This window comes from Aotus nancymaae, unplaced genomic scaffold (assembly GCF_030222135.1).
Source record: "Aotus nancymaae isolate 86718 unplaced genomic scaffold, 86718_ANA_hifiasm-v0.15.2.pri h1tg000028l, whole genome shotgun sequence".
NCBI lineage: Eukaryota > Metazoa > Chordata > Mammalia > Primates > Aotidae > Aotus > Aotus nancymaae.
This window is the reverse complement of record NW_026988441.1, coordinates 8,731,886-8,757,752: the sequence shown is the minus strand read 5'-3', so window position 1 is coordinate 8,757,752 and position 25,867 is coordinate 8,731,886. Positions and strand designations below refer to the sequence as shown.

At 51.0% G+C, this 25,867-nt stretch overlaps 1 protein-coding gene across 1 annotated transcript in view; it reads left to right on the top strand.

Moving 5' to 3' along the window:
- Positions 1–23,781, top strand: part of PPP5C (protein phosphatase 5 catalytic subunit) — a 39,993-nt gene extending 16,212 nt beyond the window's left edge. The window contains exons 3-13 of the mRNA XM_012446649.2: positions 8,946–9,093; positions 9,765–9,886; positions 16,438–16,503; positions 16,822–16,920; positions 17,668–17,773; positions 20,583–20,725; positions 20,856–20,943; positions 21,829–21,869; positions 21,971–22,149; positions 22,993–23,074; positions 23,215–23,781. Coding sequence (XP_012302072.1) covers positions 8,946–9,093; positions 9,765–9,886; positions 16,438–16,503; positions 16,822–16,920; positions 17,668–17,773; positions 20,583–20,725; positions 20,856–20,943; positions 21,829–21,869; positions 21,971–22,149; positions 22,993–23,074; positions 23,215–23,277 — 1,137 coding nt within the window. The 3' untranslated portion in view covers positions 23,278–23,781. The remainder of the gene's footprint in view (positions 1–8,945; positions 9,094–9,764; positions 9,887–16,437; positions 16,504–16,821; positions 16,921–17,667; positions 17,774–20,582; positions 20,726–20,855; positions 20,944–21,828; positions 21,870–21,970; positions 22,150–22,992; positions 23,075–23,214) is intronic.
- Positions 23,782–25,867: the final 2,086 nt, after the last annotated feature.

The following is a 25,867-nucleotide window of genomic DNA, read 5'->3' as shown; positions in this document are numbered from 1 at the left end:
AGTCTGAATTACAAGCGGTCGGAAGCAGCTGCAATTTAAAAAGCATGCTGTGTAATTTCAGCCCAGAAGGGCAGCCCCCAGTGCTAGAATGCCAGTACCATGACCCAGGCCTCCTGCTGTGAAGCAGTGGTGGAGAAGGCAGTTTTCTTTTTTCCCCCGAAACCTGAATCCCTTGCTCATAGACAAAGATGGAAACCTTCCTTCTCGAAAAGGAGGGTTAGAAAGAACCACTCACATAAAATCTAGACCTCACCTGACAAGGGAGGGTGTCCAGATTCAGGAGCACTCACCCTTTGCCCCCAGTGAAACCTGTGGAGTTGGAGTAAGACAGGGGGTTTCTTCTGGTACTGAACAGGGAGTCCAGGAACGCCCAGTGTCTGAGGAGTCGCTCTGAATCCTGCTCACAGGGCCAGAAAACATTGACAGAACTGTAGAAACTGAGGCAAAATTAACATAGGCAGAGTTTATTTGGGCCAAGGTGGAGAGAATCACAGCCCTGGAAACACTTCGGGTTATGCTGGGAAGAGCACTGGAGAACAAGGGAGAGGCTTGAGGTTTTTTGTTTTTTGAGTTTTTTTTTTCTTTTAGAGACAAATCTTACTCTGTCACCAGGCTAGAGTGCAGTGGCACTATCATTGCTCGCTGCAGCCTCAAACTCCTGGGCTCAAGTGATCCTCCGTCTCTACTAAATGATGGATCTGCCCTCTCATTGGGTCCTTTTCCAGAAGACACCACCTATGTTATTCTTTCCTGTCTCTGCTTGGAAGCCTCAGCCTCTCGAGTAGCTGGGCCTGCAGGTGCACACCACCATGCCCAGCTAATTTTTTTCTTTTTCTTAGAGGTGGGGTCTTGCTGTGTTCCCCAGGCTGATCTCGAACACCTGGACTTCTGCCTCTGCCTCCCAAAGTGCTAGGATTACAGGTGTGAGGCACCATGCCTGGCCTGCTTGAGCTTTTAAAGAAAAAAAGGACAAATCACAAGAAGGATGATTATAAGAGCTGTTTTTCAGAAAATCTCATTGATTTACAGAAATAACATTGATTAATAATTGGCCATCCATGGTGGAACTGGAGGGTGTGAGTTGAGATGTCTGTGGCTGGTGGCCGCCTAGAGTCCATGTAGCACGTGGCTTTGGGAGACGAGCACTTCTCTTAAGTGAAGAGTGGGATCTGACTGCTCTCTTATTCTGGTGCCTCTCTGGGCCTGATAATTTAAAGGGGCTCACCAGATAAAAGGTTTCTTTCCTTTCTCATACCCACCCTTTTCAAAGGGACATTAGAATTGGCCACTGTGTGCTGGGTCTTGGTTGTAGGCAGCAATACTTGTCTAGCACATGCCTCCCCTCAGATCGCTTCCATTCAGATAGGGTACAGTTACATAGGTGAGGGACTAGTGGGCTATTTTTACCACCAGCCTATATAACTGCATTCACTGTTAGCCCCAGTTTTGCCAGATGGTGTGAAAGCACAACCCACTCCCATCTGGCTCTTCGGAATTCTGACATAAGGTTTAAAAACATAGTCGCGGTTTCTTAGGAATTATCCCTGCTTCCAGCACTGTAGCTGTAGCCTGGGTACTAGAACCGCTACATGAAATAGGGGAAAGAAAGGTGAGGTGATGAGGGGAAGAAAGAGAAAAAAGAAAATTTAGAATCACTGTGCCAGTGCGTTTCTCCCTTGACTAGAACTGCATGGTCACACCAGCATCTTCCCCAGCCCCTCTTCCTCAGATTCTGCATGTCGTGTTGCAGCTTGGGGATTCTGAGGAGTTTGACTGAAGCAGGCATCAGAAGGTGGCCCGCCAGGAGTGAACTGGAGATGCCCGGTCTCTCTTGCTTTAACATAGAGCACGGGATTAAAGGCTTAGGAAAATTGGAATGCTCGAGTGGATTTGTCACTTAAAACCCACTCACCCACACTGGAGGGTCTAGAGAAGACACCTTTCACTGATACTTTGAGAAACAGATTTGCAAGGGAGCCCCGGCATCCCTAATTGCTCCTCTCTGCAGGCTGGACCTTACAGTGGGAACTGCGGTCACTCAGTAGGAAAACTTAAATGCAGTGGGAACAACTGGATCCCAGGGAGGCAGGGGCCAAGTGTTAGCACTCAGCTGCTGAAGGCAAGATGTCTGTAACAGACACAGAAGCAAATCCATAATCAGAATAATCTGACTGTTGTGCCCCAGTCAGGATAGAGGTTTATGGGGGCCTGGTGGTGAATGGGGTTTTAGCTCAGGTCCGACTCTCAGTGGATTGAGTGGGTCCGTGGACCCCTCCTGTGGTTATTTCCCCAGTTCCAGCTGCATAATTGGAATAAATATATGCAGCAGCTGGCAGAAAATCCTCACATTGGTTCCCTAAGCTGTGGAGTAAGGACTGTTATGATGGGAAAGGCCAAATGGAAGCCATAGAGCTGCCTCTACCTAGGAAAATTATACAATTAAAAACAGCAGCACATCCCTGGAGAGATTACAGAGGTTAGTGCCACCTTCAAAGACTTGAAAGATGCAGGGGTGGTGAGCCTACCCACATCCCCACTCAGCTCTCGTGTTTGGCCTGTGCAGAAGACAGATGCATGCTGGAGAATGGCAGGGGACTATCGTGGGCTTCACCAGGTGGTAACCCCCGTTGCAGTTGCTATACCATATGATTTCATTGCTTGAGCAGGTGAGCGCGTCTCTGGGACCTGCTCTGCAGCTGCTGATGTGGCAAGTGTCCTTTTCTCCATCCCTCTCCACATAAGACCCACCAGAAGTGGTTTGCGCTCAGTTGGCAAGGCCAGTGCTCACCTTCGCTGCCTGCCTCAGGGACATATCAGTCCTTTAGCCTTGTGTCAGTTTCATTCACAGGGATCTTTTCTTTTTTTAAATTTTTTAATGAAAGTTTTTATTAATTGTTATATTTTTTATTTTAGTAGCTTTTGGGGTACACATGGTTTTTGGTTACATGGATGAATTGTCTAGTGGTAAAGTCTGAGATTTGAGGGCACCTATCACCCGAGTAATGTACCTTGTACCCAGTACATAGATTTTTGCCTCTCACTCTCATCCCACCCTCTTCCTTCTAAGTCTGCAGTTTCCGTTATACCACTCTATATGTCTTGCGTTACCCATAGCTTAGCTCCCACTTACAAGTGAGAACATACGGTATTTGGTTTTCCACTAGTGAGTTATTTCACTTAGAATAATGGCCTCCAACTCTGTCCAAGTCTGCAAAGGACATTATTTTGCATTATTATTTTTTTTTTTTTTTTGAGACGGAGTTTTGCTCTTGTTGCCCAGACTGGAGCGCAATGGTGTGATCTCAGCTCACACTGGTGGCTCATGCCGGTAATCCCAGCACTTTGGGAGGCCAGGGTGGGCAGATCATTTGAGTTCAGGAATTCAAGACCAGCCTGGCCAACATGGTGAAACCCCTTCTCTACTAAAAATACAAAAATTAGCCAGGCATGGTGGCATGCACCTGTAATCCCAGCTATTCAGGAGGCTGAGGCAGGAGACTGCTTGAACCTGGGAGGTGGAGGTTGCAGTGACCCGAGGTCACATCATTGCACTCCAGCCTGGGCAACAGAGCGAGACTCTGTTTCAAAAAAAAAAAAAAGATATGGTACACCTGTTTAGGGCACTTACCATGAGTGGAGCTTTCAGGACTAGAAGTTTCTCTGGGTGAGTCAGTGCGTGAGTGATGAGTGAATGTGGAGGCTAGGACAATACCGTACATTACTGTAGACTTCATAAACACTGCACATTTAGATTATACTAAATTTATTTTTTAAATATTTTTGGTTCTTCAATAACAAATTAACCTTAGCTTACTGTAACTTTTTTACTTTATAAACTTTTTATTTTTAAAAGACTTTCTCACTTTGTTATAATACTTAGCTTAAAACACAGATGTACAGCTGTACAAAAATATTTTCTTTATATCCTTATTCTGTAAGCTTTTTTCTATTGAAAAAAATTCTTTTGCTTTTTGAACTTTTTTGTTAAAAACAAAGATACAAACATAGACATTAGCCTGGGCCTGCGTGGCGTCAGGATAGCAGTATCACTATCTCCCACCTCCACGTCTCGTCCCACTGGAAGGTCCTCTGGGGCTGCAGAGCTTGGAGCTGTCATCTCCTAGGCTAGCAATGCCTTCTGGACACCTCCTGCAGGACCTGGGCGAGGCCCTTAAGAAGGTGCTGTTCTTTTCAGAAACATGTCCATGGTGGTTTGCTTTGTTTCTTTTTTCATCACAGATTTGTGTGAGTAATGCATTGTGCTAAGACATTCCTGTGGCTATGCTGTCACTAGGCAGTAGCACTATTTCAGCCGTGTTTATCTTATGGGGGCCACACTCATATATGCGGGCCATTGTTGACTGAAACATGGTTATGCAGCTCACGACTGACTGTCTCTCTCTCTCTCTCTCTCTCTCTCTCTCTCTCTGTCTCTCTCTCTCTCTCACTGGTTCTGTCTCTCTGGAGAACCCTGACTCAAATAATGGATCTGCCCTCTCATTGGGTCCTTTTCCAGAAGACACCACCTATGTTATTCTTTCTTGTCTCTGCTTGGAAGTTAGGTGCAGACTCAGGCCAGATCTGGGGGACTCCTTCTGCGCTCCCTAGCCCTTCCTGGGATCTTCTGGATTTTTGTTCTTTGGCTTTGGGTTTTTTACAGCAGAGTGCAGCACAGTCAGTTAGAAATGCATGTTGCCTTGCAAGCTGGTACTAGTGCCCGTACACCTACAGCACGGATCTGTGAAAGTAAACAGGAATAGTCACAACCGCTGTTTAATCCAGCACTCGCCATGGGCCAGGCTGTGACCTTCATGCAGTAATAACTCATTTCATCTTCACAGCAACCCTGCACAATGGAGACTTTCTTTATCTCTGATTTATAGATGAGAAAACCAAGGCCTGGGGGTCGTTCACTCCGCCAAGGTTGCACATGCAGGAGGTGGCAGCTCAGACCCAGAGTCAGGCTGTAAGCATGGCATGCACAGCAGGTCCAAGTTTCTCGGCGCAGCACTCGCCCTTAGCTCAGGCAGTGCACCCTGATGGTCTCTCTTCTGACTTAATATACAGAAAATGCTGGGTATGACTTGCCAAACCAGTTCACCAGAAACTAATCCACTACGGTGAAAACCCTCATGTCAGGCTTCAGGCTGTCACTGGGCAGTGGCACTGCCTGCCCTGGAAACCTGACTTCCCCCAGCTGCCTGCATGCCTCAGGCGGGCACGGCCCCCACCTGGGCTGCAGCTCATTGTATGTTGGAGATATTCAGAATGCCCTGTTACACCTTGTGCCACTCCACGTGGGACCTGGCTCTTGATGCTGCTCTATAATCCTTCATGGATTAAAAGATGCTGCTTTAAAACCCAAGCAGTTCTGAAGAACAGTTGTTCTGGTAAGTTCAGGCAACTCATTCAGTGGCAAAACTGACCTGAAGTAGTTAGAAGCTGCTGATGGTCTTGATCACTCTCCAGTGGCATGAATGAAGGTTTTTCTGCAGAAATGGCCGTGTGTGTGTGTGTGTGTGTGATTACCAGGTACTACCATGGATCTGCTGGGGGTATCCTGTGATAGAGCATGTACACCAAATGATATGGAGTTTTTTTGGTTTTGTTTTGGGGTTTTTTTTTTGACAGAGTCTTACTGTGTTACCCAGGCTGGAGTGTGGTGGAGCGATCATGACTCACTGTGGTTTTACCTGGGCTCCAGCAGTCCTCCCGCCTCAACTCCCCAAAGTAGCTGGGACTAGAGGCATGCATCACCACACCTGGCTAATTTTTTTTTGTATTTTTTTCTAGAGACAGGGACTCACTATGTTGCTCAGGCTGGTCTTGAACTCCTGAGCTCAAGTGATCCTCCCACCTCAGCCTCCCATGGTGCTGGGATTATAGGCATGAGCCACAGCACCTGGCCATCCACCAAATCACCTTACTAAAATCCAAAAAATTCCCAATTCCCAAACACATGCAGCCCCCAGGGCTTTTTCCAGCATTGTGAACCTGTATTACCATTTCACCAGCTCAAGAGGCCATTACCCATGAGTACAAATGGTTTTAGAAACAGCTTATTTACTTAGAGAGCACTGTAGATTCACATGCAGTTGTAAGAAGTAATGCAGAAATCCCAGTTTCCCCTAAAGGTATATCTGGCATAACTACATAAATATCACCATCAGAATACTAACCTTGATATAATCCAGATGCCACTTTTTTAAAAAAAGTTCAGTGTGAAGTTCTGACGCAGTGGGCCTTCAGGAACTGAGTCCCCTCAGGTCTGGAGTAAATGACCTTGCCCAGGAGCAGGAGCCCAGCAGGGCATCTTGCACTGTCCCAGCCAGAACTTGAGCGTGGCAGCAGCTGCAGCAACAGCAGGCCTTGGGATGAGCACTCGCCCGCTGCTGGTCCTGGCATTGAGTTTTCACAACGCTCCAGGGGGTGCTGGCATCACCCCCACTTTCTAGAAACTGAGGGAGGCTCGAGACGTGGGGCTCCCTGCCCTGGCAGGCCTGGATTCAGACCCAGGAGGCCTGGTCCCAGCGCCCACGCTCTCAGCCATTGCCCCACGCTGCCTTCCTGGAGGGTGTGCAGTGTGCCCTGGGGACAAGAGGCAGTGGGAGCCGCTTAATTCTGGTCCAGGCAGGGAGAGGAGGTGGCTGAAGGAGAGTCCCTCCCAGTGTGCATGGCTGAAATCAGGAGCCGAGGCGAGAAGGGAATCCTGGCTTCCTGGGTGGGTGACTTCACCTCTCCAGGCCTTGGTTTTCTCGTTTGTCAGATGAGGATGGTAAAAACACTGCCATGTAGAGGAGCATGGACGATAAAATGAGCAAGTGAATTGCGCACACAGTATTAGGCACATAGTAAATGCTCTGGAGATGAGCCGTGTATTATCCGTGCTGCCGCTGCCTGTTATTCCCACTGCCTTTCTCTTCCCTGCACTGTCATTGTTTGCCTTCATTTTCCTTCCCAGCCTGCCCACCCCCGGAGAATAGGAGACTGGAGGGGAGGAAATGCTCAGTCATTCATTCATTTGTTTGGAGAAAGGGGGGTGGCGGGAATTCATTCACTGCTGCAGGCACGGCTATGGCTGAGCCTCAGCCCTGCCCTCTCAGGGCCACCTTCCAGTGGGGTGGACAGACCGGTTCCAAGCAGGGTTCACGATTGGAGCAAGGGAGCCCAGGGGCCTTTGGGAACCCAGAGGGGGTGCCTGACCCAGCCTCTGGGGCATCCTAGAGGAGGGGGCACTGGGGCTGAGACCTGGAGGAGGAGGTGGAGGTACGAATCAGGTGCCCTGAGCAGAGGCAGCCTGCACAAAGGCCTGGAGCCAGCACGCTGGGGACATGAGTGGCCTGGCTGGGAGGTATAGAAGGGTGGCAGGAGCTGCATCGGCCAGACCACACGCTGGTTTGGACTCCAGCCGGATGTGGGGTGTGGGCACATAACCGCTCCCCGTTGGGAAGGACTCCAGGGGCTGCCTGACGCTGCCTTCCTCCCCTGCCTTACACCCACCCACAGCCCAGGTGGAGCTGCCTGGCAGGTGTCCTCGGCCTGCCCAGACAAGGAGGAGGCCGTGGCCTGCTGAGCACACACATCTGTTCCCAGCGTGGAGGAGCCTCACCCTCTCCTCTGTCACACCAGCCTGAGGGGTCAGCGGGTGTCTCTGCACAGGTGTCTGACTCATGCTGCCAGGCTTTCTACCAGAGGCCACCCCTACTCCTTGAGGGCCAGCCCTGGAACCTCCCAGTCTGTCCCATGGCACAGGAGCTATGAGGGTCCACTCTTGGGGAGGATGGTGGACAGGTCAGACGGGGTCTACATGACTAAACTGAGACTCAGAGAGGTGAAGTCACTTGCCTAAGGTCACACGGCAAGTAAGTAGCAGAGCCAGGATCTGAATCCAGCCTCAAAATCCAGTCATCTTTTGAGGTTATAAGATCTCAGAGTTTGCAGGAATCGGGGTAAATAAGGTGGGGAGTGGGGAGGGGATAGGCTCCTTTCACTGGGAACTTGCTGTGTCCCAAAGCTGGATGCCCCCCACTTATTGTTTAGATCTGGTCATCAGCATGGCAGGCCTAGAAGGGGGGCCGTGAAGAGCGGCGGGCGCTCACGTGGAGTTTCCTTTCGCCTGGCAGCACTGTGCAGGGTTGACAAGCATTCAACCATTCAGCTCTCACAGTGGCTCTCTCAGGGAGATACGGTTCTCAGTCCCACCTCAGAGGGAAACTGAGCCACAGAGAGGCAGACTCACATGCCTGAGGTCACCCAACTCATGACTGGCAGAGCTGGGATTTGAACCTGGTGTCCCGGATCTGTGGACTTCAGTTCCTCTCTTAAGTGGACAAAATAGGGAAATCCTTTTTCCTGGGCCTCCCCAGAGGGTGAGCGAGGGAAGCAACACCACTCAGTGCTGCTGCCCACCAGCCCCTGCTGTCTGCCAGGCCCGTGTGTGTCACTTATTCCTTCCCACAGCCCTGACAGGGGAGCCCTGTGTCACCTCCCTGTTAGCGATTAGGTCACTGGGCTCAGGGAGCCCATGTCGTTCAGCAAGTCGTTGGCCCTTTGTGTGAGTCTGGGCTGCTCCTTGTGACTGTAGACCGGCCGGGCTTTTCCCCTCATGCTTCCGCCACCTTGGTAGTCACGATAGTAGTGTCAGGACATGTGCTTGGGACACCGCTCGTCCCACAGGGATTCTCACAGGGCACCCGAAGCTGAGCCCCTAGTCCTCAGACAGGCAGTTGTTTGATTTTAGCGCAGTCAGAACTAAGATTTAGGAAGCACACCCATGTGGGCAGCTTTGCTGTGCCAGTTTTGGGGTGCAGAAACCAAAACCTGGCAGTTAAACATGTCCAGGGTTGCACGGGTGGTCTGACTTCAGTGTTCATGGAACCCAGGGCTGGGCAGCTTCTGTGCCCCTACCTCGGCCTCACCGTGCACACCCCTTCTCTCCCACCCAGGTGGTCAAGGTGAAGCCCCACGACAAGGACGCCAAAATGAAATACCAGGAGTGCAACAAGATCGTGAAGCAGAAGGCCTTTGAGCGGGCCATCGCGGGCGACGAGCACAAGCGCTCCGTGGTGGACTCCCTGGACATCGAGAGCATGAGTGAGTCGGGCCCAGGCGCCCTGTGCTCCAGCCCAGAGCATTCCACATGGGCCCTCTCTATTCCCTGGCGTGGGAGTGGGCTCGGGGGTAGCCCCTTGTTCTGTCCCCAGGCTGCTATCTCGCTCCTCTGCCTGTGTTCCAGGGCGCTCTATCCACAGCCTGAAGCTGGGCCTCACGCTTCCCAGTGGGCGAGATTAGGGAGTTGTGGACCCCCTGCCATTTCACTGGCCCCACAGGCTGTGTCTGCTTCACCTCTGCTGAGAAGATCCAGATGATTATTCTGGATCATCCCACAGATGATGATTGAGCATCTCCTATGTGCTAGGCACTGTCCTAGGCACTGAGAGTACAGCTATGAACAAAAGCCCTTCCTAACCACATGGAGGTGATATTCTAGGAGGGAGATAAGATGACAAACAGGTCACGTAATGAATAGTGCTAGCACTAAGTGCTATGAAACCGAATAAAGATGGGGGTGAAGGAAGAGAGGGAGATCAGGAAGAGGCCTCTGGGCCAGACCTGACCCAGGAAGGGACTCTTCACTCGCTCTGTCCCTCTCTTGACCTGTGTGTCCAGAACCAGGTCTGCCTCATCCCTTGGAGCGAGACCCCTTTCCCCCCTGACAGTGGCTGTGGTCACTGACTCTCGTGTCCCCTTCGTTCACACCCCAGCCATCGAAGATGAGTACAGTGGACCCAAGCTGGAGGACGGCAAAGTGACAATCACCTTCATGAAGGAGCTCATGCAGTGGTACAAGGACCAGAAGAAACTGCACCGGAAATGCGCCTACCAGGTAACGCACCTGTCAGGTACCAGGCACACTGGGAATCCTGGGATGGCATCACAGCACTGCCAGGCACAGGCACTGAGTAAAGCGACAGAAGGGCAGCCACAACAGCCGACACCGAGCGGGAGTCACGTGTCAGACACTGTGCCGGGGGCTTACCACGTGATCTCATCTCGTCCCACAGCAGTTTAGGGAGGTGGCAGGCAGTGCCGTTGGACAGATGCAGGGACAAAGGACCAGAGAGGTCAGGTGACAGCCCAGGGTGCAAGGTGAAGCAGCAGCAGAGTCTGTTGCTTCGAGTTCTCATCCCAGGCTCTTGGGCGTCTGTGGCTGCTGGTTGTTGCAGGTTGTTTGGACCTGATGGTTGCTCCTAGTCCTGAGTCCATCCCCCACCGCTGCCCCCAAACCTGACCCAGGAGGGCAGCTGGCCACAAGGTGTTAACTGGTTGAGTGAGACTCAGGCTCTGGTATCCCATCTGGACGAGGCCCCTGACCTCTCAGGGCTACAGGCGCCTTACCATACCTTTGGGGGAACTGCTGGGATCCACTGCCTCCTGGGTTGGTTGTGAGGATGCAGGACTTCTTGTGAGTCAGGTTGACAGGCAGATGACTCACAGGAGTGTGCAGGCAGTGTGGGAAGCTGCCAACTGATGGGGCCTAGAGAGCCAGGTGGCCTGGGTTCAAATCTGCCTTCCCATATACTAGCTGTGTGCCTGTGAGCAGATGGCTTCACCTCTCTGTGCCTTGATTTCCTCCTCTCTACAGTGGGGATAATCATGTTGTCTCCATCAAGGGCTGTTGTAAGGAGTAACTGCATGTAGTCCACATCAGTGCTTCTAATAGTGCATAGCACACGGTTAGTGCTCTGAATGGGTCAGCTTTTAGGATGACCACATTGTTAAAGGTGAGAGAGGAGGACTTTCCACATTCCTGGTCATTTTTAATTGAAGTATAATTAATGCACAATAAAATACACAAATCTTAAGTGTCCAGTTAGATGAGTATTTATAGTTTTATATGCTCACTGCCCAAACAAGTTACAGAACATTTCCATCAACCAGAAAGCTCCCTTTGACCCCTTTCCAGTCATCCCTCACTCCCATCCCAGGGGCAACCACTGATCTGATTTTTCACCACTACAGATTAATTCTGCCTGGTTTTGAATTTCATGTCAATGTTGCATGGGCTTTCAGTGTTTAGTGTCTCTTCTTTCTTGCGACGCAGAGTGTATGGGTTCATACATGGATGTTGTGTGTATCAGTAGTTCACATCCTCCATTGTCTGAACAGCTGGTGATTTGTTTATGCAGTCTTCTTTTGAGAGACAGTTGGGTTATTTCTACTTTGTAGCTTTTATAAGTATAAGCTGCTATGAACCTTCTCAATCAAGTCTTTTTTGTGAACATGTTTTCATTGTTCATGTTGAATTTCTCTATTGATTGTCTTTTTGGTTTAATTGATTTTTCATTCATTATTCTCTTATGCATTCTTGAGGCTTAATTTGCTTTCTTCTGGCTTCTTAAGATGGTTATTAGTGCTGTTAATTTTACATCTTCTACGCAAAGAGCTTAACAGTAGATTTCCTTCTAAGCAGTGCTTTAGGTGTGTCCCATGAATTTTGATATGTTGTATTTTCATCATCACTGAGTTAGAATTTTTTTTCTAATTTTCTTTATGAGTTCTGATTTTACCCATAGGTTATTGAGAAGGGTATTATTTAACTCCCAAATATTTGGGGACTTCTAGATGTTGCTGATTTCTAATTTGGTCTGACAACACACACCGAATGATTCCATTGGGGCTATTTTTGGATCTATCTTGGCAAGCATGCAGTGTGTACTGGAAAATAGTGTGTATTTTGCAGTCATTAGTCATAGGGCTCCATAAATGTCAATTAGTTCAAGATGGTTGAGACTGCTGTTAAAAATCTTTTATAGCCTGTTTTTTTCTAATTGCTCAATCATTCATTGAGAGGGGGCTGTTAAAAGCTCCAACTATACTTGTGGATTTGCCTGTTTCTCCCTATGATTCTGTCAGTTTTTTGCTTCCTGTATTTTGAAACTTTTATTAGGTACACATTTAGGGTTGTTATGCTTTCATGATGAATTGACTCATTATAATGAAGTGACTTCAGTACTTTTTGGCTTCAAATCCATGTTTTCTGTTATGAATATAGTTAGGCCAGATTTTTTACACTTGATATTCGTACCATATAACTTTTCTACCCATTTGTACTTAACCCATTGGTATCTTTATATTTAAAATGTTTTTCTTGTAAACAGCATATACTTGGGTCTTGCCTTTTTATACAGTGGGACAGTCATTACCTTTCTTTTCTTTTTTTTTTTTTTTGGAGACAGAGTTTCACTCTTGTCCAGGTTGGAGTGCAGTGGCATGATCTTGGTTCACTGCACACTCCACCTCCCAGGTTCAAGCGATTCTCCTGCGTCAGCCCCCAGAGTAGCTGGGATTACAGGCACACACCACCACACCCAGCTAATTTTTGTATTTTTAGTAGAGATGGAGTTTCACCACATTGGTCAGGCTGCTCTCAAACTCCTGACCTCAGATGATTCACCCACCTTGGCCTCCCAAAGTGCTGGGATTACAGGCGTGAGCCACTGCTTCTGGCCAATCTTCATCTTTTAATTGGAGTGTTTAGTTCATTTATATTTAATGTAACTATCAGCAGTCATATGATTGCATTTCAATCTACTGTCTAGATAGCTCATTTCTGTATGTCCCATTTGTTTTTTTCCCCGTTGCTCCTTCTTTGACTTTCTTTTGTGTGAATCAGGAATCTTTTAGCATTTCATCTGTTTTATTGAATTTTTTATGATACTTGTGAACTCGTGAAAGTGTGTGAGGAGGGATGGAGTGTTCAGTGGTTGCTCTAGTAAGAGAATTAAGCCCTGACTCCCTTAGGCATCCATTATATACATGGTGAATTCACTTCTCTCCTGTGAATCTGTGCACCTGCCTTGAGAGAACTGAGCAAATATCACTGAAAATATTTTCTGTAAGGCTTTATCATTTCCCAGAACCCTGGATGAAAAAGACTGCTCTAAAGATTACACTGTGTAACTTTAACTTGTCCCATCCTATTTTAAGATAATAATATGATACTTAAAGGAAAATAAAAGAATCTTATGGCCAGGGACGGTGGCTCACACCTGTAATCTCAGCACTTTCAGAGGCTGAGGCAGGTAGATCACTTCAGGTTGGGGGTTTGAGACCAGCTTGGCCAACATGGCAAAAACCCCATCTCTATAACCCTGTCTCTACTAAAAATATAAAAATTAGCCAGGTGTGGTGGCACACACCTTTAATCCCAGCTCCTCTGGAGGCTGAGGCACAAGAATCACTTGAACCCAGGAGGCGGAGGTTGCAATGAGCCAAGATCACGCTACTGCACTCCAGCCTGGGTAACAGAGCAAAACTCAGTCTCAGAAGAAAAAAAAAAACGAATCTTACAGTGATTCCTTTTCATTTCTCCCAACCTTTGTGCTCGTGTCATACTTATGCATCTGCTATAAATACATTGTTGTCATTTCTTTAAATATACACTGGTCTTCTAAAGGAATATACATATGAATGCACAGAAAATGTCTTTTATATTTATCCTTTCTCTTACTCCTTGTTTCTTCTTCCATATGTGGGCTTCTATCTGGTATCATGCCCCTTCTGCCTGAGTACTTTTAGCATTTCTTACAGTGCACATCTGCTCTAGACTAATTCTCTCAGCTTTGGTCTGCCTGAAAATGTTTTTATTTTGTCTTCATTTTAGGGACATCTTTGCTGGATATAGAATTCTAGTTGACATTGTTTCAGTGCTTTAAATGTGGTGTTATCTTTTGACCTCCATTATTTCTATGAGCAATCATTCATATCTTTGTTCCTGTCTGTCTTTTTCTTCACTGGTTTTAAGATTTTATCTTTGGTTTTTAGTAGTTTGAGTATAATGGGCTTTGATGTACTTTTTTTGAGTCTATCCTGTATTTATTCACTGAGCCTTTTAGATCTGTAGGTTAATAATATCTTTCATTAGTTTTGGAAAGTTCTTAGCCATTAACTCTTCTTGTATTTCTTCCCATTTCTGCTCCCCTCTCCTTCTGGAAAGCTAATAACATGCTTTTTAGACCATTTGATACTATTAGATCTTAATGATCTGAGTTTTTTAATTCTTTTCACTATTTTTCCTCTGTGTATTTCAGTCTGGATAATTTCAGTTGTCCTTATGTTCACTGATTGTTTCTAACTGCTGTTAAGCCCAACACATGAATGATTTATCTCTTGTATTTTTTATTGGTAGCATTTTCATTTAGTTGTTTTTTTTAAATATACTTTTCATCCCTTTGTCCCATATGTTCATGTATATTGTCTACTTTATCCACCAAGTCCTTTCACACATTTACCATAGTTATCTTAAAGTCTCTGTCTGGTAGTTCCATCATCTGGCCCGGGCCAATACCCACCTACTGTGTGACCTGAGCTGGTAGCTCAGTCTCTGGGTTCTGGCTTGTCATCTGAGTCTGCTCTGTTATCAGTTCTTCATGTATCTTATAGTTTTATTCTATGCCAGGCATTTTGTATAAAAGAACATTAGAGACCAAGGTAAATGAAGTTTTTCCTCAGAAAATGGCATACCTAGTCTGAGTACCATGGCTCAGGCCTGTAATCCTAGCACTTTGGAAGGCTAAGGTGGGCAAATTGCTTGAGCCCAGGAGTTCAAGACCAGCCTGGGCAACATGGAGAAACCCCATCTTTACAAAAAAATACAAAAATTAGCCAGGCATTGTGACTGGCACCTGTAGTCCTAGCTACTCAGGAGACTGAGGTGGGAGGATCACCTGAGCTTGGGAGGTTGAGGCTGCAGTGAACTGTAATTGAGCCACTGCATCCAGCCTGGGTGACAGAGTGAGACCCTGTCTTAAATAAAATAAGAAAATGGCACACATTTCTTCTGTTTAGCCACAAGAGGGAAGGGCTGTATGAACCCCATTTGTAGTTTAGGGGCAGTGTTTCTTTACCATCGGCTTTAAATGTGTTCAGAGTAGAATCAGGACTTTCCTTTCAGCAGAGCTTGGAATCTTAGCACTGGCAGACTTCCAGGGATGTCTTTATGTTTTAAAGTCACCAGCTTTTGGAGCTGTGGGGGACCTCTGGTATTCAGCCCTGCCACCAGACTGTTGGGTTGCTGGGGTGCTCTCCCCTCCCCAGTCTCACCCCCACTTCTGTACCTCAGGGGGTTTCTCTCAAGCTCACTTCCTCATGCCTAGCCTTCCATGAAGCTCATGTGAGGGAGTTGGCAGGGGCAGAGGCAGGCTGTGCTGGGGCTCCCTGGGGTCCTCATCTGTCAGGCCAGCCCCCACACGTCCGTGAACTTCCACTGATTTACCCTCACACTCAGCCCTCCTGCCTGCACCAGGATGAAAGCTGTGGGTTCCTTCTCCAAGGAAGGGCTCGTCTTGCCTGCATTTTGATGAATTTAGGTCCTTTGCATGGCCAGCTCTCAGATGGCTTTTTGTTTCTGTTGTGGTTGCTTGTTTGGCTTGTTTTCATGTTAGAGCGAGGCAGTCTTTTGTAACTTTCTACCTTCTGACTAGAAGTAGATGCCTCCTATGTTTTCTTAACACTTTTTTCCCCAACTTATTTTGGCAATTGTCAAACCTGCAGAGTTGAAAGAACAGTACAGTTAAGGTCTATACACCGTTCACCCGGATTCACCACTTGTGAACGTTTTATGCATTTACTTTACGTGTCTGTCTACTTATGTATGCATATGGATGTGTATACTTTTTTTTTCCCCTAACCCATTTGAGAGTAAGTTGCAGCCATCATATCCTGGATCTCCCAAAAACAAAGACGTTCTCTTGTATGACCACAGTTGAGTTGTCCTGCCTTAGAAGTTCATCGCTGATACAGTAATACTGACTAAGGCAGACAATCCACAGGCCATCCGGGAAATCTGGAAACATTGACACATATGCATCATTGTCAAGGTCTCTCCAATCTGTGAAAAAAATCATCTGCATTTCTAGACATCTATTAATATTTTAATTCCCCCCAGCTTTCCTCAAAACATCCTTTTTAGTGGCTTTTAAAAAATTCAGGCCCATTGAAAGCACCAGTGTTATATATGACCTGCCTTTTTACCTCTTCTTACCTGGAAAGTCTCACTTCTTTTTTGGGAGACTCTTTTATGACAGTGACATTGAGCTGTGTCCGGGCCAGTTCTATTATAAAATGTTCTGCAATCTGGATTCATGCACGTGTTTCCTCACGATGCTGCAGATTTGAAGATAATTCAAGAATCAGGTTTTCATAAGAAACAAACAATCACGATGCTTCAGCAGTGCACAGGCCACTCAGAAGCCTGCAGGCTGCCTCCAGCCTGGCCTGCCCCCACTCCTCCAGACCTCCCCTGCCCTTTTTCTTCTCTCCCTGCTTCTCCCTGATCCTCAGCCCGTCAGGGTTTCCTGGGCAGTCCAGGCATTCAGGGCAGGGTTGGGCAGCAGCCCCTGCAGCCACTCCCACTGAATCTGCCCTGCCTTCCAGATTCTGGTACAGGTCAAAGAGGTCCTCTCCAAGCTGAGCACGCTCGTGGAAACCACACTCAAAGAGGTGCGCGTTGGGGGGCAGTGTGGGGAGGGCTGGCGGGGGTGGGTTCTCTGGCTGGGGAGGGGCCACAGAGCTCAGGAACTCATGGATCCACCTCCCTCTCTCCCTGACACCCCACCCTTGTGCCTTTCTCTCCTGAATGTCCCATTTCTCTCCTGGCCTCTTGGTCTCTGTCCCACCCTCTTTGTTTGTGTGCCCTGCTTGTGCCTCTTGCATGATTCTTCTCGGTCTACTGTGAACTCTTACCCTTCCCCTCTCCTCTGCCCCCTCCCCACGTCTCTCTCTGGGCCCCTCCCTCTCCGGTGGCCTCTTTTCTTTCAGACAGAGAAGATTACAGTGTGCGGGGACACCCATGGCCAGTTCTATGACCTCCTCAACATATTCGAGCTCAACGGTTTACCCTCGGAGACCAACCCCTATGTATCCTTCTCAGCAGAGCCAACCCTCTTCCCACCCCTGGCCCCAGCCCTGTCCTCAGATCTGCACAGAGTGGGAGGAGCCCCTACCAGGGAAAAGACGTGACCTTGGAAAGGAGAGGGCTGGCCATGATGGGGCACCAAGATGCAGGGGGAGCTGAGGCTGGCCACGTACCCCAGGCTCAGACAGGCCTGGACCAGCACCCACCTGCTGTGTGACCTGAGCTAGTAGCTCAGTCTCTCTGGCCATGTCTTCATCTGCTTCGGGATCACATTTGACTGGCACCTGGCACTGGCCACACCTGGGTTCCATCCTGGCTTTGCCACTTCCCAGCTGTGTGACCGAAGCAGGTTACTTCACTTCTCGGTGCCACAGTTTCCCCATTTGTAAGAGGAGGAGAATTTGTACAACCCTGTTACTCTTCAGTTATTGAGAGGATAAGTTAAGAACAGGGCCTGGCCCACACTTGATGCTATGTAAGTATTTGCCCATATTATGATACTCGCTTGATGAATGGCCACTTGTAGGCCCACTAGGCCTGTGCATTGTTGGTTGGGAGGGCCCGTGTCCCATCTCCCCTGTGGCTGCAGGCCTCTCTGGGGAGAGCTGAAGCAGGCGGACTGACTGGTCCCCGCACCTCCCTGCCACTGGCTTTCTTGGGAGACAGGAGGTAGGTTCTCAGTGCCATACTATCCCCTACCACCCCACCCCACCCCCTCCACGCTTGCCATGTTTTCCTTAGCAGGACAGATATTTAATGGTGACTTTGTGGACCGAGGCTCCTTCTCTGTAGAAGTGATCCTCACCCTTTTCGGCTTTAAGCTCCTGTACCCAGATCACTTTCATCTACTTCGAGGTGAGCCGGGAAGTGACAAGGTTTGGGTTCAGTGTAGGTTCCTGGGTGGAGCGCTCACTCTGCAAGGATAATAGCTGTAGCTGTATTTATTTTGTGGACTCGGAGATCATGTGCAGGGCAGCCTTGTAAGGCTGAGTATGTTGTGCATTGCACAATAGCATCACACCAGAGGTTGCATTTATATCATAGATAGCGTAGAAATGGTTGTTTACTCTATTTTTCAGCAGATGGCAAACAAGGGTCTGAGGATGGGGCCCTTTTTCTAGTTTTCACAAGGGCATGAAACAGGCTCCTGAGTGGCCCTAAATCTGGCAGTAAAAAGTCAAGCTGAGTGACTGAGTGCCCAGACCAGGGGCCAAGGGTGGGAGCAAGGGACTGCTGACGAGGCAACTGTGCCTCCTCACATTCAGACTTGGGTCAGATTTGGGTTCTCCTGACTGAAGTAGAGCCTGGAGCTGAGTGTGGTGGTTCACACCTGTACTCCCAGTACTTTGGAAGGCCAAGGTGGGAGGATCACTTGAGCCCAGGAGTTTGAGGCTAGCCTTGGCAACACAGTGAGACCTTGTCTCTAGTAAACATTTTTAAAAAGGCTGGGTGCAGTGGCTCACACATGTAATCTCAGCACTTTGGGAGGCTGAGGCGGGTGGATCACCTGAGGTCAGGAGTTCGAAACCAGCCTGTCCAATATGGTGAAACCCCATCTCTACTAAAAATACAAAAATTAGCTGGGTATGGTGTCTCATGCCTGTAATCCCAGCTACTTAGGAGGCTGGGGCAGGAGAATTGCTAATCCCAGCTACCTGGGAGGTTAAGGCAGGAAAATCGCTTGAACCTGGGAGGCGCAGGTTACAGTGAGCCAAGATGACGCCACTGCACTCCAGCCTGGGCAATAGAGCAAGACTCAATCTAAAAGAAAAATTAGCTAGGCATGGTGGCACTGTGCACCTATAGTCCCAGCCTCTTGGGCGGCCAAAGCAGGATGATTGCCTGAGCCCAGGACTGTGAGCTTCAGTGAGCCACAATGACAGCATGCACCCCAGCGTGGGCAGCAGAGCAAGATCAGAGGCTGGGCACGGTGGCACAGCCTGTAATCCCAGCACCTTGGGAGGCCGTGGCGGGCAGATCACTAGGTCAGGAGATGGAGACCATCCTGGCCAACATGGTGAGACCCCATCTCTACTAAAATACAAAAAAATTAGCTGGGCGTGGTGGTGCACACCTGTAGTCCCAGCTACTCAGGAGCCTGAGGCAGGGGAATCGTTTGAACCTGGGTGGCAGAGGATGCCGTGAGCTGAGATTATGCCACTGCACTACAGCCTGGGTGACAGAGCAAGACTACGTCTCAAAAAGAGAGAGAGAAGAAAGAAAGAGAGAGGCAAGAAAGAGAAAGGGAAGGAGGGAAGGAAGGGGGAGGGAGGAAGGGGGAAGGAGGAAGAGGGAGAGGGAGGGAGGGAAAGACATTTGAAATAGAGCCCCGAGTATTGCTGGAGGAGCAGACACAGGTGTGAGACAAAGAGGGGACAAAAGGGGCCCTCTTAAGATTCTGGCCGGAGCATCTGCAGGGCTGCGGCTGCTAGTGACAAAGATGGGGAGGCATAAGAGCACGGTGTGGCCAGGAGCTGAGGAGCTCCCCTTTGGACTGGGCTGTGAGACTCAGAAGACATGGAGTGTGGGTGGGGTTCCAAGAAGTGTTGTAAATGTAGGTTTCTTGGTGTCCAGATGAGATTAGACAAGAAGAGCTCGCCAGGTTGTGAGGGCCACACAGGGGAGGCCCTGCCCATGGCGGTGAGTGGGGAGGTGAGCGATTGGCTGCAACGAAGCCTGAAGCCTGTGCCCGTGGGCTCACAGAGCTCACGCAGCAGCACCCGGCATGGGGTCAAAGCTCAGGAAGCCCCTACTGTGGGCCTCGTTGCAGGAGGCAACAAGAGCTCAGGCAGAAGGGAAGGAGGAGGCTGAGTGTTTGTGTCTGAGACAGAAGAATGGAGCTCACGGTGGGCTGGGGCACCTGCTCTGTAGATGGGCCTACTTTTTGTTTTTAAGACAGGGTCTTGGGCCGGGCGCAGTGGCTCAAGCCTGTAATCCCAGCACTTTGGGAGGCCGAGGCGGGTGGATCACGAGGTCAAGAGATCAAGACCATCCTGGTCAACATGGTAAAACCTCGTCTCTACTAAAATTACAAAAAATTAGCTGGGCATAGTGGCGCGTGCCTGTAATCCCAGCTACTCAGGAGGCTGAGGCAGGAGAATTGCCTGAACCCAGGAGGCAGAGGTTGCGGTTAGCCGAGATCACGCCATTGCACTCCAGACTGGGTAACAAAAGCGAAACTCCGTCTCAAAAAAAAAAAAAAAAGACAGGGTCTTGCTCTGTTGCCCAGGCTGGAGTGCAGTAGCATGATCATAGCTCACTGCAGCCTCCACTTCATGGGCTCAAGTGATCCTCCCGCCTCAGCCTCCCAAGTAGCTGACACTACAGTCACGCATCACCATGCCCAGCTAATTTTAAAAATTTTTTTGTAGAGAGGTCTCAATATATCACTCAGGCTGGTCTCAAAATGCTGGGCTCAAGCAGTTCTCCTGCCTCGGCCTCCCAAAGTGCTGGAAGTATAGGCAGAGCTGTGGTTCACAGCCATGGGCCTACTTTTTGTCAAGATACCCCCTTGGTGCCTCCAGTCAGGAAGGTACTGCAGCGGGAAGCTCGAGGCCCACGGGGCCAGGGGACACACCCACAGTTCTGGGCCCTGAGGGCACCGGGCTGGGGGACATTGACGTACCTGGAGGCTGAGCTTTCTCTTCTGTCCTGTCTTGGCCAGGCAACCATGAGACAGACAACATGAACCAGATCTATGGTTTCGAGGGTGAGGTGAAGGCCAAGTACACAGCCCAGATGTACGAGCTCTTCAGCGAGGTGTTCGAGTGGCTCCCACTGGCCCAGTGCATCAACGGCAAAGTGCTGGTGAGGACGGCGTGAGGCCCGAGTGTGGGGTCCCTGCCCAGCCACACCTGGGCAGATGTGCTGGGGAGGGAAGTCGGGGCCTGTGGGTGGCTGGCACCTTCCCTCACAGCAGCATCCCCCAACTCCCCAGATCATGCATGGAGGCCTCTTCAGTGAAGACGGCGTCACCCTGGATGACATCCGGAAAATCGAGCGAAATCGGCAACCCCCAGATTCAGGTGAGTGGAAGCGGGGCCAGGCGTCTCCAGTAGAAAGGGGCAGCGTGGGCTCAGATCTGCCCTGCACCCCAGCCCTGCCTCAGAGCATGGGCTTTGTGCCCTTGGCCAGGAACAGCAGGTCTCAGCCTTAGTTCCCTCACCTGTGACTTGGGCCAGTGCACCTCCTTCGTGGGGCTGCTGTGGCAAACATGGTCATGACTGCGGGCTGAAGGCTGGGTGAGCGCTGAGCATACCTGTCCTTATTTATGTGAGGCCCCCTGGAGGGAGGAGAGGTCTTGGGGCTCCTGTCCTAGTGACAGGCACACTGCAGAGCTCACCCACAGGTACACGTGCACATGCACCCTGTAAGTGCCATAGCGGACACGGATGGGGCGGGCCGGGGCCGGGTGGTCAGGGAGGCAAGGTTTGAGCCGATGCTGCAGGAAGAAGATGCACCTGTGTGCACAGAGCCTGGCGAGCACATTCTAGGCTCAAGGAGGGGTCCCAAAGCAGGGAGACATCGGCACGCAGGCAGGGCTGTGCCTTGAGGGCTGATGTTGGACATGGTGTTAACTGGGCCCAAATCCTGTGGAGCCTTACAGGCCTCAGTCAGAAGCCAGGTCTTTGTTCCTAGGGCAACGCAGAGCCACCAAAGGCTTCAAGCAGGAGAGGGTTTGATCTGAATAGTGACAGTGAAAGCTCCATCTGGCTTCATGCCACAGTGGATTGAATGGGGTCTGGAGGGCAGATCAGCAGAGGGTGGAGGTCGCTCAGAACCACGGTGGACTAGGCCTGTGCATGATGGATGTCCCCTGCCCAGCCTCCCCACCAGGCTATGCTAGGAGGTGGGCCAGGAGGTGGCCTAGTCCCTAACGCCTGGCCCCGCTTTCCCTCACTCCGCCCCAGGTCCCATGTGTGACCTGCTCTGGTCGGATCCGCAGCCACAGGTGAGTCTGTGGTGGGGTGCAGGGCTGGCGGGTGTGGCTGTGGGCAGAGGGTGGAGGCGAACAGTCACCCTGAACCGTCTCTCCCACCTGTCCACCCTCAGAATGGGCGCTCAGTCAGCAAGCGGGGCGTGAGCTGTCAGTTTGGGCCCGACGTCACCAAGGCCTTCTTGGAAGAGAACAACCTGGACTACATCATCCGCAGCCATGAGGTCAAGGCGGAGGGCTACGAGGTGGCTCACGGAGGCCGCTGTGTCACCGTCTTCTCTGCCCCCAACTACTGGTATGTCTTTGCATTTCCCGCCCAGGGCCTCTACCAAGCCACAGGTTTTTCTTTTGCCTTTTTGTGATGGAACATTTCAAAGACCAGGCAAGAGCAGATAAAAGAGCATGATGAACACCCCACGCCCGTCACCCACCTCCACAGCACCAGTGGAGCCCAGTCTGCAGGAGCTGACCAGCCACCCCGGGTTACAGCAGACCCGGGGAATTCACTTCCTCCCTGCGATTCCCCACGTTTCAGAAGCAAAGGGCTCTTTTCTAAACCACAATACCACGTTCATGCTTTTAAAAAGGAGTGCTGATCCCTTGCCCTCACCCGAATCCCACCAACTTCTCTTTCTCCTGGTCTCTCCTGAGTGTGTTTTCCAGCTGACTTCTTCCAAGCGGGACCCAAACAAGGGCCGCATTTTCCATCTCTCTCCTGTGAGTTCCCGTCTCTCCCCACCCCCATCACTTATTTGTTGAAGAATAGGCTGCTGCCTGCTGTAGTCACCTGTGTCCTTGACTGAGACACAGAATAGGCTGACTGCATCCCCATGGTGCCATGTGATATGTTCCTCTGTTCCCTGCGTCTCCAGGTGGGCAAAGCTGGAGGCGTGGTCAGATCTTGAGCAGGGTCTTGGCAAGTGCCCCCCTCCCTGCTCCCGCTTCCCTCACTGCCGCCCGCTTTTCTCCGTCCTCCTGCCCCTCCTGTTCTTTCCTGTGGATTCCTGTCTTTCCCACTGCGTCTGTGTCTGTTATGGCTCTGTCCCTCCCTCTCCCTCTCTCTGTTCCTTCTCTGCCCGACCCTTCTCTTAAACCTCCAGCCCTGACCACACTGTCCACTCTGCTCCTGTCCCTGCAGCGACCAGATGGGGAACAAAGCCTCCTACATCCACCTCCAGGGCTCTGACCTGCGGCCTCAGTTCCACCAGTTCACAGCAGTGGTGAGTCCCCCTCAGGGCCCCCGCCCCTCCCATGGCGGGCCTGGGGACAAAGAGGCTGAGACCCTGGTAAGGGGCGGGGGAGGGTTACGCCGGGGGCTCTGTTCTGACTTCTGTCCATGCCGTCTGCCGCGGTTCCGCAGCCTCATCCCAACGTCAAGCCCATGGCCTACGCCAACACGCTGCTGCAGCTGGGAATGATGTGAGGCGACGGGTGGGGTGGCCTGCACCCCAGGGCCCCTCCACTCCCACTGGACCGAGGCCCTGGGCCAGGGCAGAGCAGGCCCCGCCTCAGGGCAACGTTGGACCCCCTTTTACTTTGTAAAGTTTGTATTTATTCCCCTTTAGTTTGCAGAGGGGGTAGGGGCAGAGTCAGGGGCTGGCCAGAGGGCCTGTTCCCTGGGCAGAGAGGAAGGAGATGGAGCAGCTGGGGCTGGGGGCACAGCCCGGGCATTCTGTGGGGAGGCTGGCCTCGGGGTGGGGTGGGGCCGAGTGGCTGCCCTGCCCTCCTCGTTTGCATGGCTCCTCCCCCACTCAAGCAATAGGGCCCCATCATAGGAAGACCCCCAGAGAGAGGGTCAGCAGGGGGGCCTCGCCTGCGCCTCCCCTCCTGTAGCCCCATGGTGGGGCTAGGCTGGGGCTCTCCCCCCTCCCCAGCTATTTTATGTCTGTAATTAAATATGTTAAAATAAAGTCATTATGGAAGTCAACTTGTCTCGGGATGGTGGAGCTGCGGGAGCTGCCTGGGCTGGGGTCATTCTTGGCCTCCTCAGGAGAGCTGGAGGGTGGGGAGGCTGCGAGTCCCACTGGCCAGGCCCACCCAGCTCAGGGCTGACCGCCCAAGTGGCCCCTGCCTCCACCCAGCACCTTGGGCCCTAGAGTTCTGCTGCCTGATGGGAAGGCCCCACCCACAGTGCACTTGTATGTGGAGACAAGGCCTAGGTGGGGCTGATGAGGCCAGGACCAAGCGGAGCATAGCGGAAGCTGAAGAAGCTCCTCCCCCTTTGCCGGCCCCAGGAACAGGTATGACGGTGCCACTCCCTGCCCCCTGCCACCCTCCCTCTGCCCATGGCTCACCAGGAAGCCCTGCTCCCCACACAGGGTAGGCCCAGCAGTGGTTCTGGACGTCACACAATGAGGCATCTCCAGTTGTCCAGGGAGACCACAGGACCCCTGTCTCACTCCCCTTTGGCTCTTAGTCACGGGAAACATTGGATCCCATTCAGGCTGCCCCGCTGGACTTGGCCCTCCAGAGAGATTCTGTTTTTCCAGTGTGAGCTCCTCTGGACTCAGCTTTTTCCTGTGGAACTCGGGGTGGCCTACAGTAGATGACTCCGGCAGGGCCGAGTCCGGGAGTGGAGGCCTCCCAGGCGGACATGAGGCGATGGCAGTCCTGATTCCGTGTAGGCGCCAGGGAGGCGTTCTCTAAGGCCCGTCAGCCTTACAGTAAGAGCACCACCTTCTGGGGGCAGGTGTGCTGGGGTCTAGAAGGCAAGTGCACATGGCTTCAAGAAAACAGGCACGAGGCCCAGCTTGCCAGTGCAAGACAAAAAGCCCCCGTGGCTGTTGGGAGGGTGAGGAGGGCACTTCAGACCTGATGGAGTCAGCCAGTTAGTTAGGAAGCGGAACGTTCCCTAGTGTCGGGGTTCCCTGCTGCTGCTGCAGCACAGGAGGTCTCCCAGGACCCACAACGGCCATTATCCCCACAGTTAGGGCCTATTGTAGTGAAAAGACGGGGATGAGGATCGGCGGATGGAAGAGGCAGGCACAAGCATCCCGCTGCCCGCTCCTGTGGAGTTGTGCAGACAGCGCATGGCAGAGTGTGGCGACCTAGGGAAGCTCACCTGGGCCTCTGCATCCAGCGTTTCCTTCAGGGGTTGGTCATGGGGAATGTTCAGCCCACATGGCTGACTGTAGCCTCTAGAGAGACCCACGGCCCCCACCCTACATCACATCTTTAGCATAGACTGTCCACTGTGGCCCAGGGCCCCAGGTAAACAGAGACGCTCCTGTCAAGGAGGACACGCCAAGGGCTCCCAGCTCCCTCCCAGGAGCCGGCCTTCTCTTTAGTCAAGGCTACTCCTGTACTGCACAGCTGCATAACACACACCCTAACCCTCACTGGCTTAGAAAAATCCATGTCTTGCTGCCTTTCTCAGCTCTGTGATTGGCAGGGCGTGGCTGCGCAGGGCTCACCTGAGGGCTGAGGCATGTGTGGTCAGCTGGCATTTGGGGCTGGAGGCCTCTGAAGACTTGCCCAGCTGGACTTCCATGGGGCTCACTCCCACGACTGCAGTTGCTGTGGGCTGTTAGCTGGGCCAGCACTGGAGCGCCTGCATGTGCCCTCCATGTGGCCTGAGCTCTCGACGTGGCAGCTGGGTCCCTTAAGGGAGCATTAAATGTTTATATTTAAATCGACCAGCTGCATTCCAGCTATAGCTCTTGCCTCAGCAATGTCCTGCCTCACATTCAATTGTCTCTTTCATTTCCTTCAATCTGGAACATTTCCTCGGCCCCTCTTTGACATTGACATTGACATATGTGATGATCACGCTCCTCCCGCTCCCCATGACTGGAGAGTGCTCCCTGTCTGTCTCCTTCCACTCGGGGCTGGCTGGGCTCTGCAGTTGGAGTGGACACAGCGGAGGCCTCATGCTTGTGGTGAATGTCGCAGATCATTTCCCCCCATTCTGTCCTTTTTTGTTAAATTGTGGTAAAAAGCACATAAACTGTGCCACCTTAACCATTTTAAAGTATACATCCCAGACTGTCTTTTATCTTTAGACTTCACTTGTG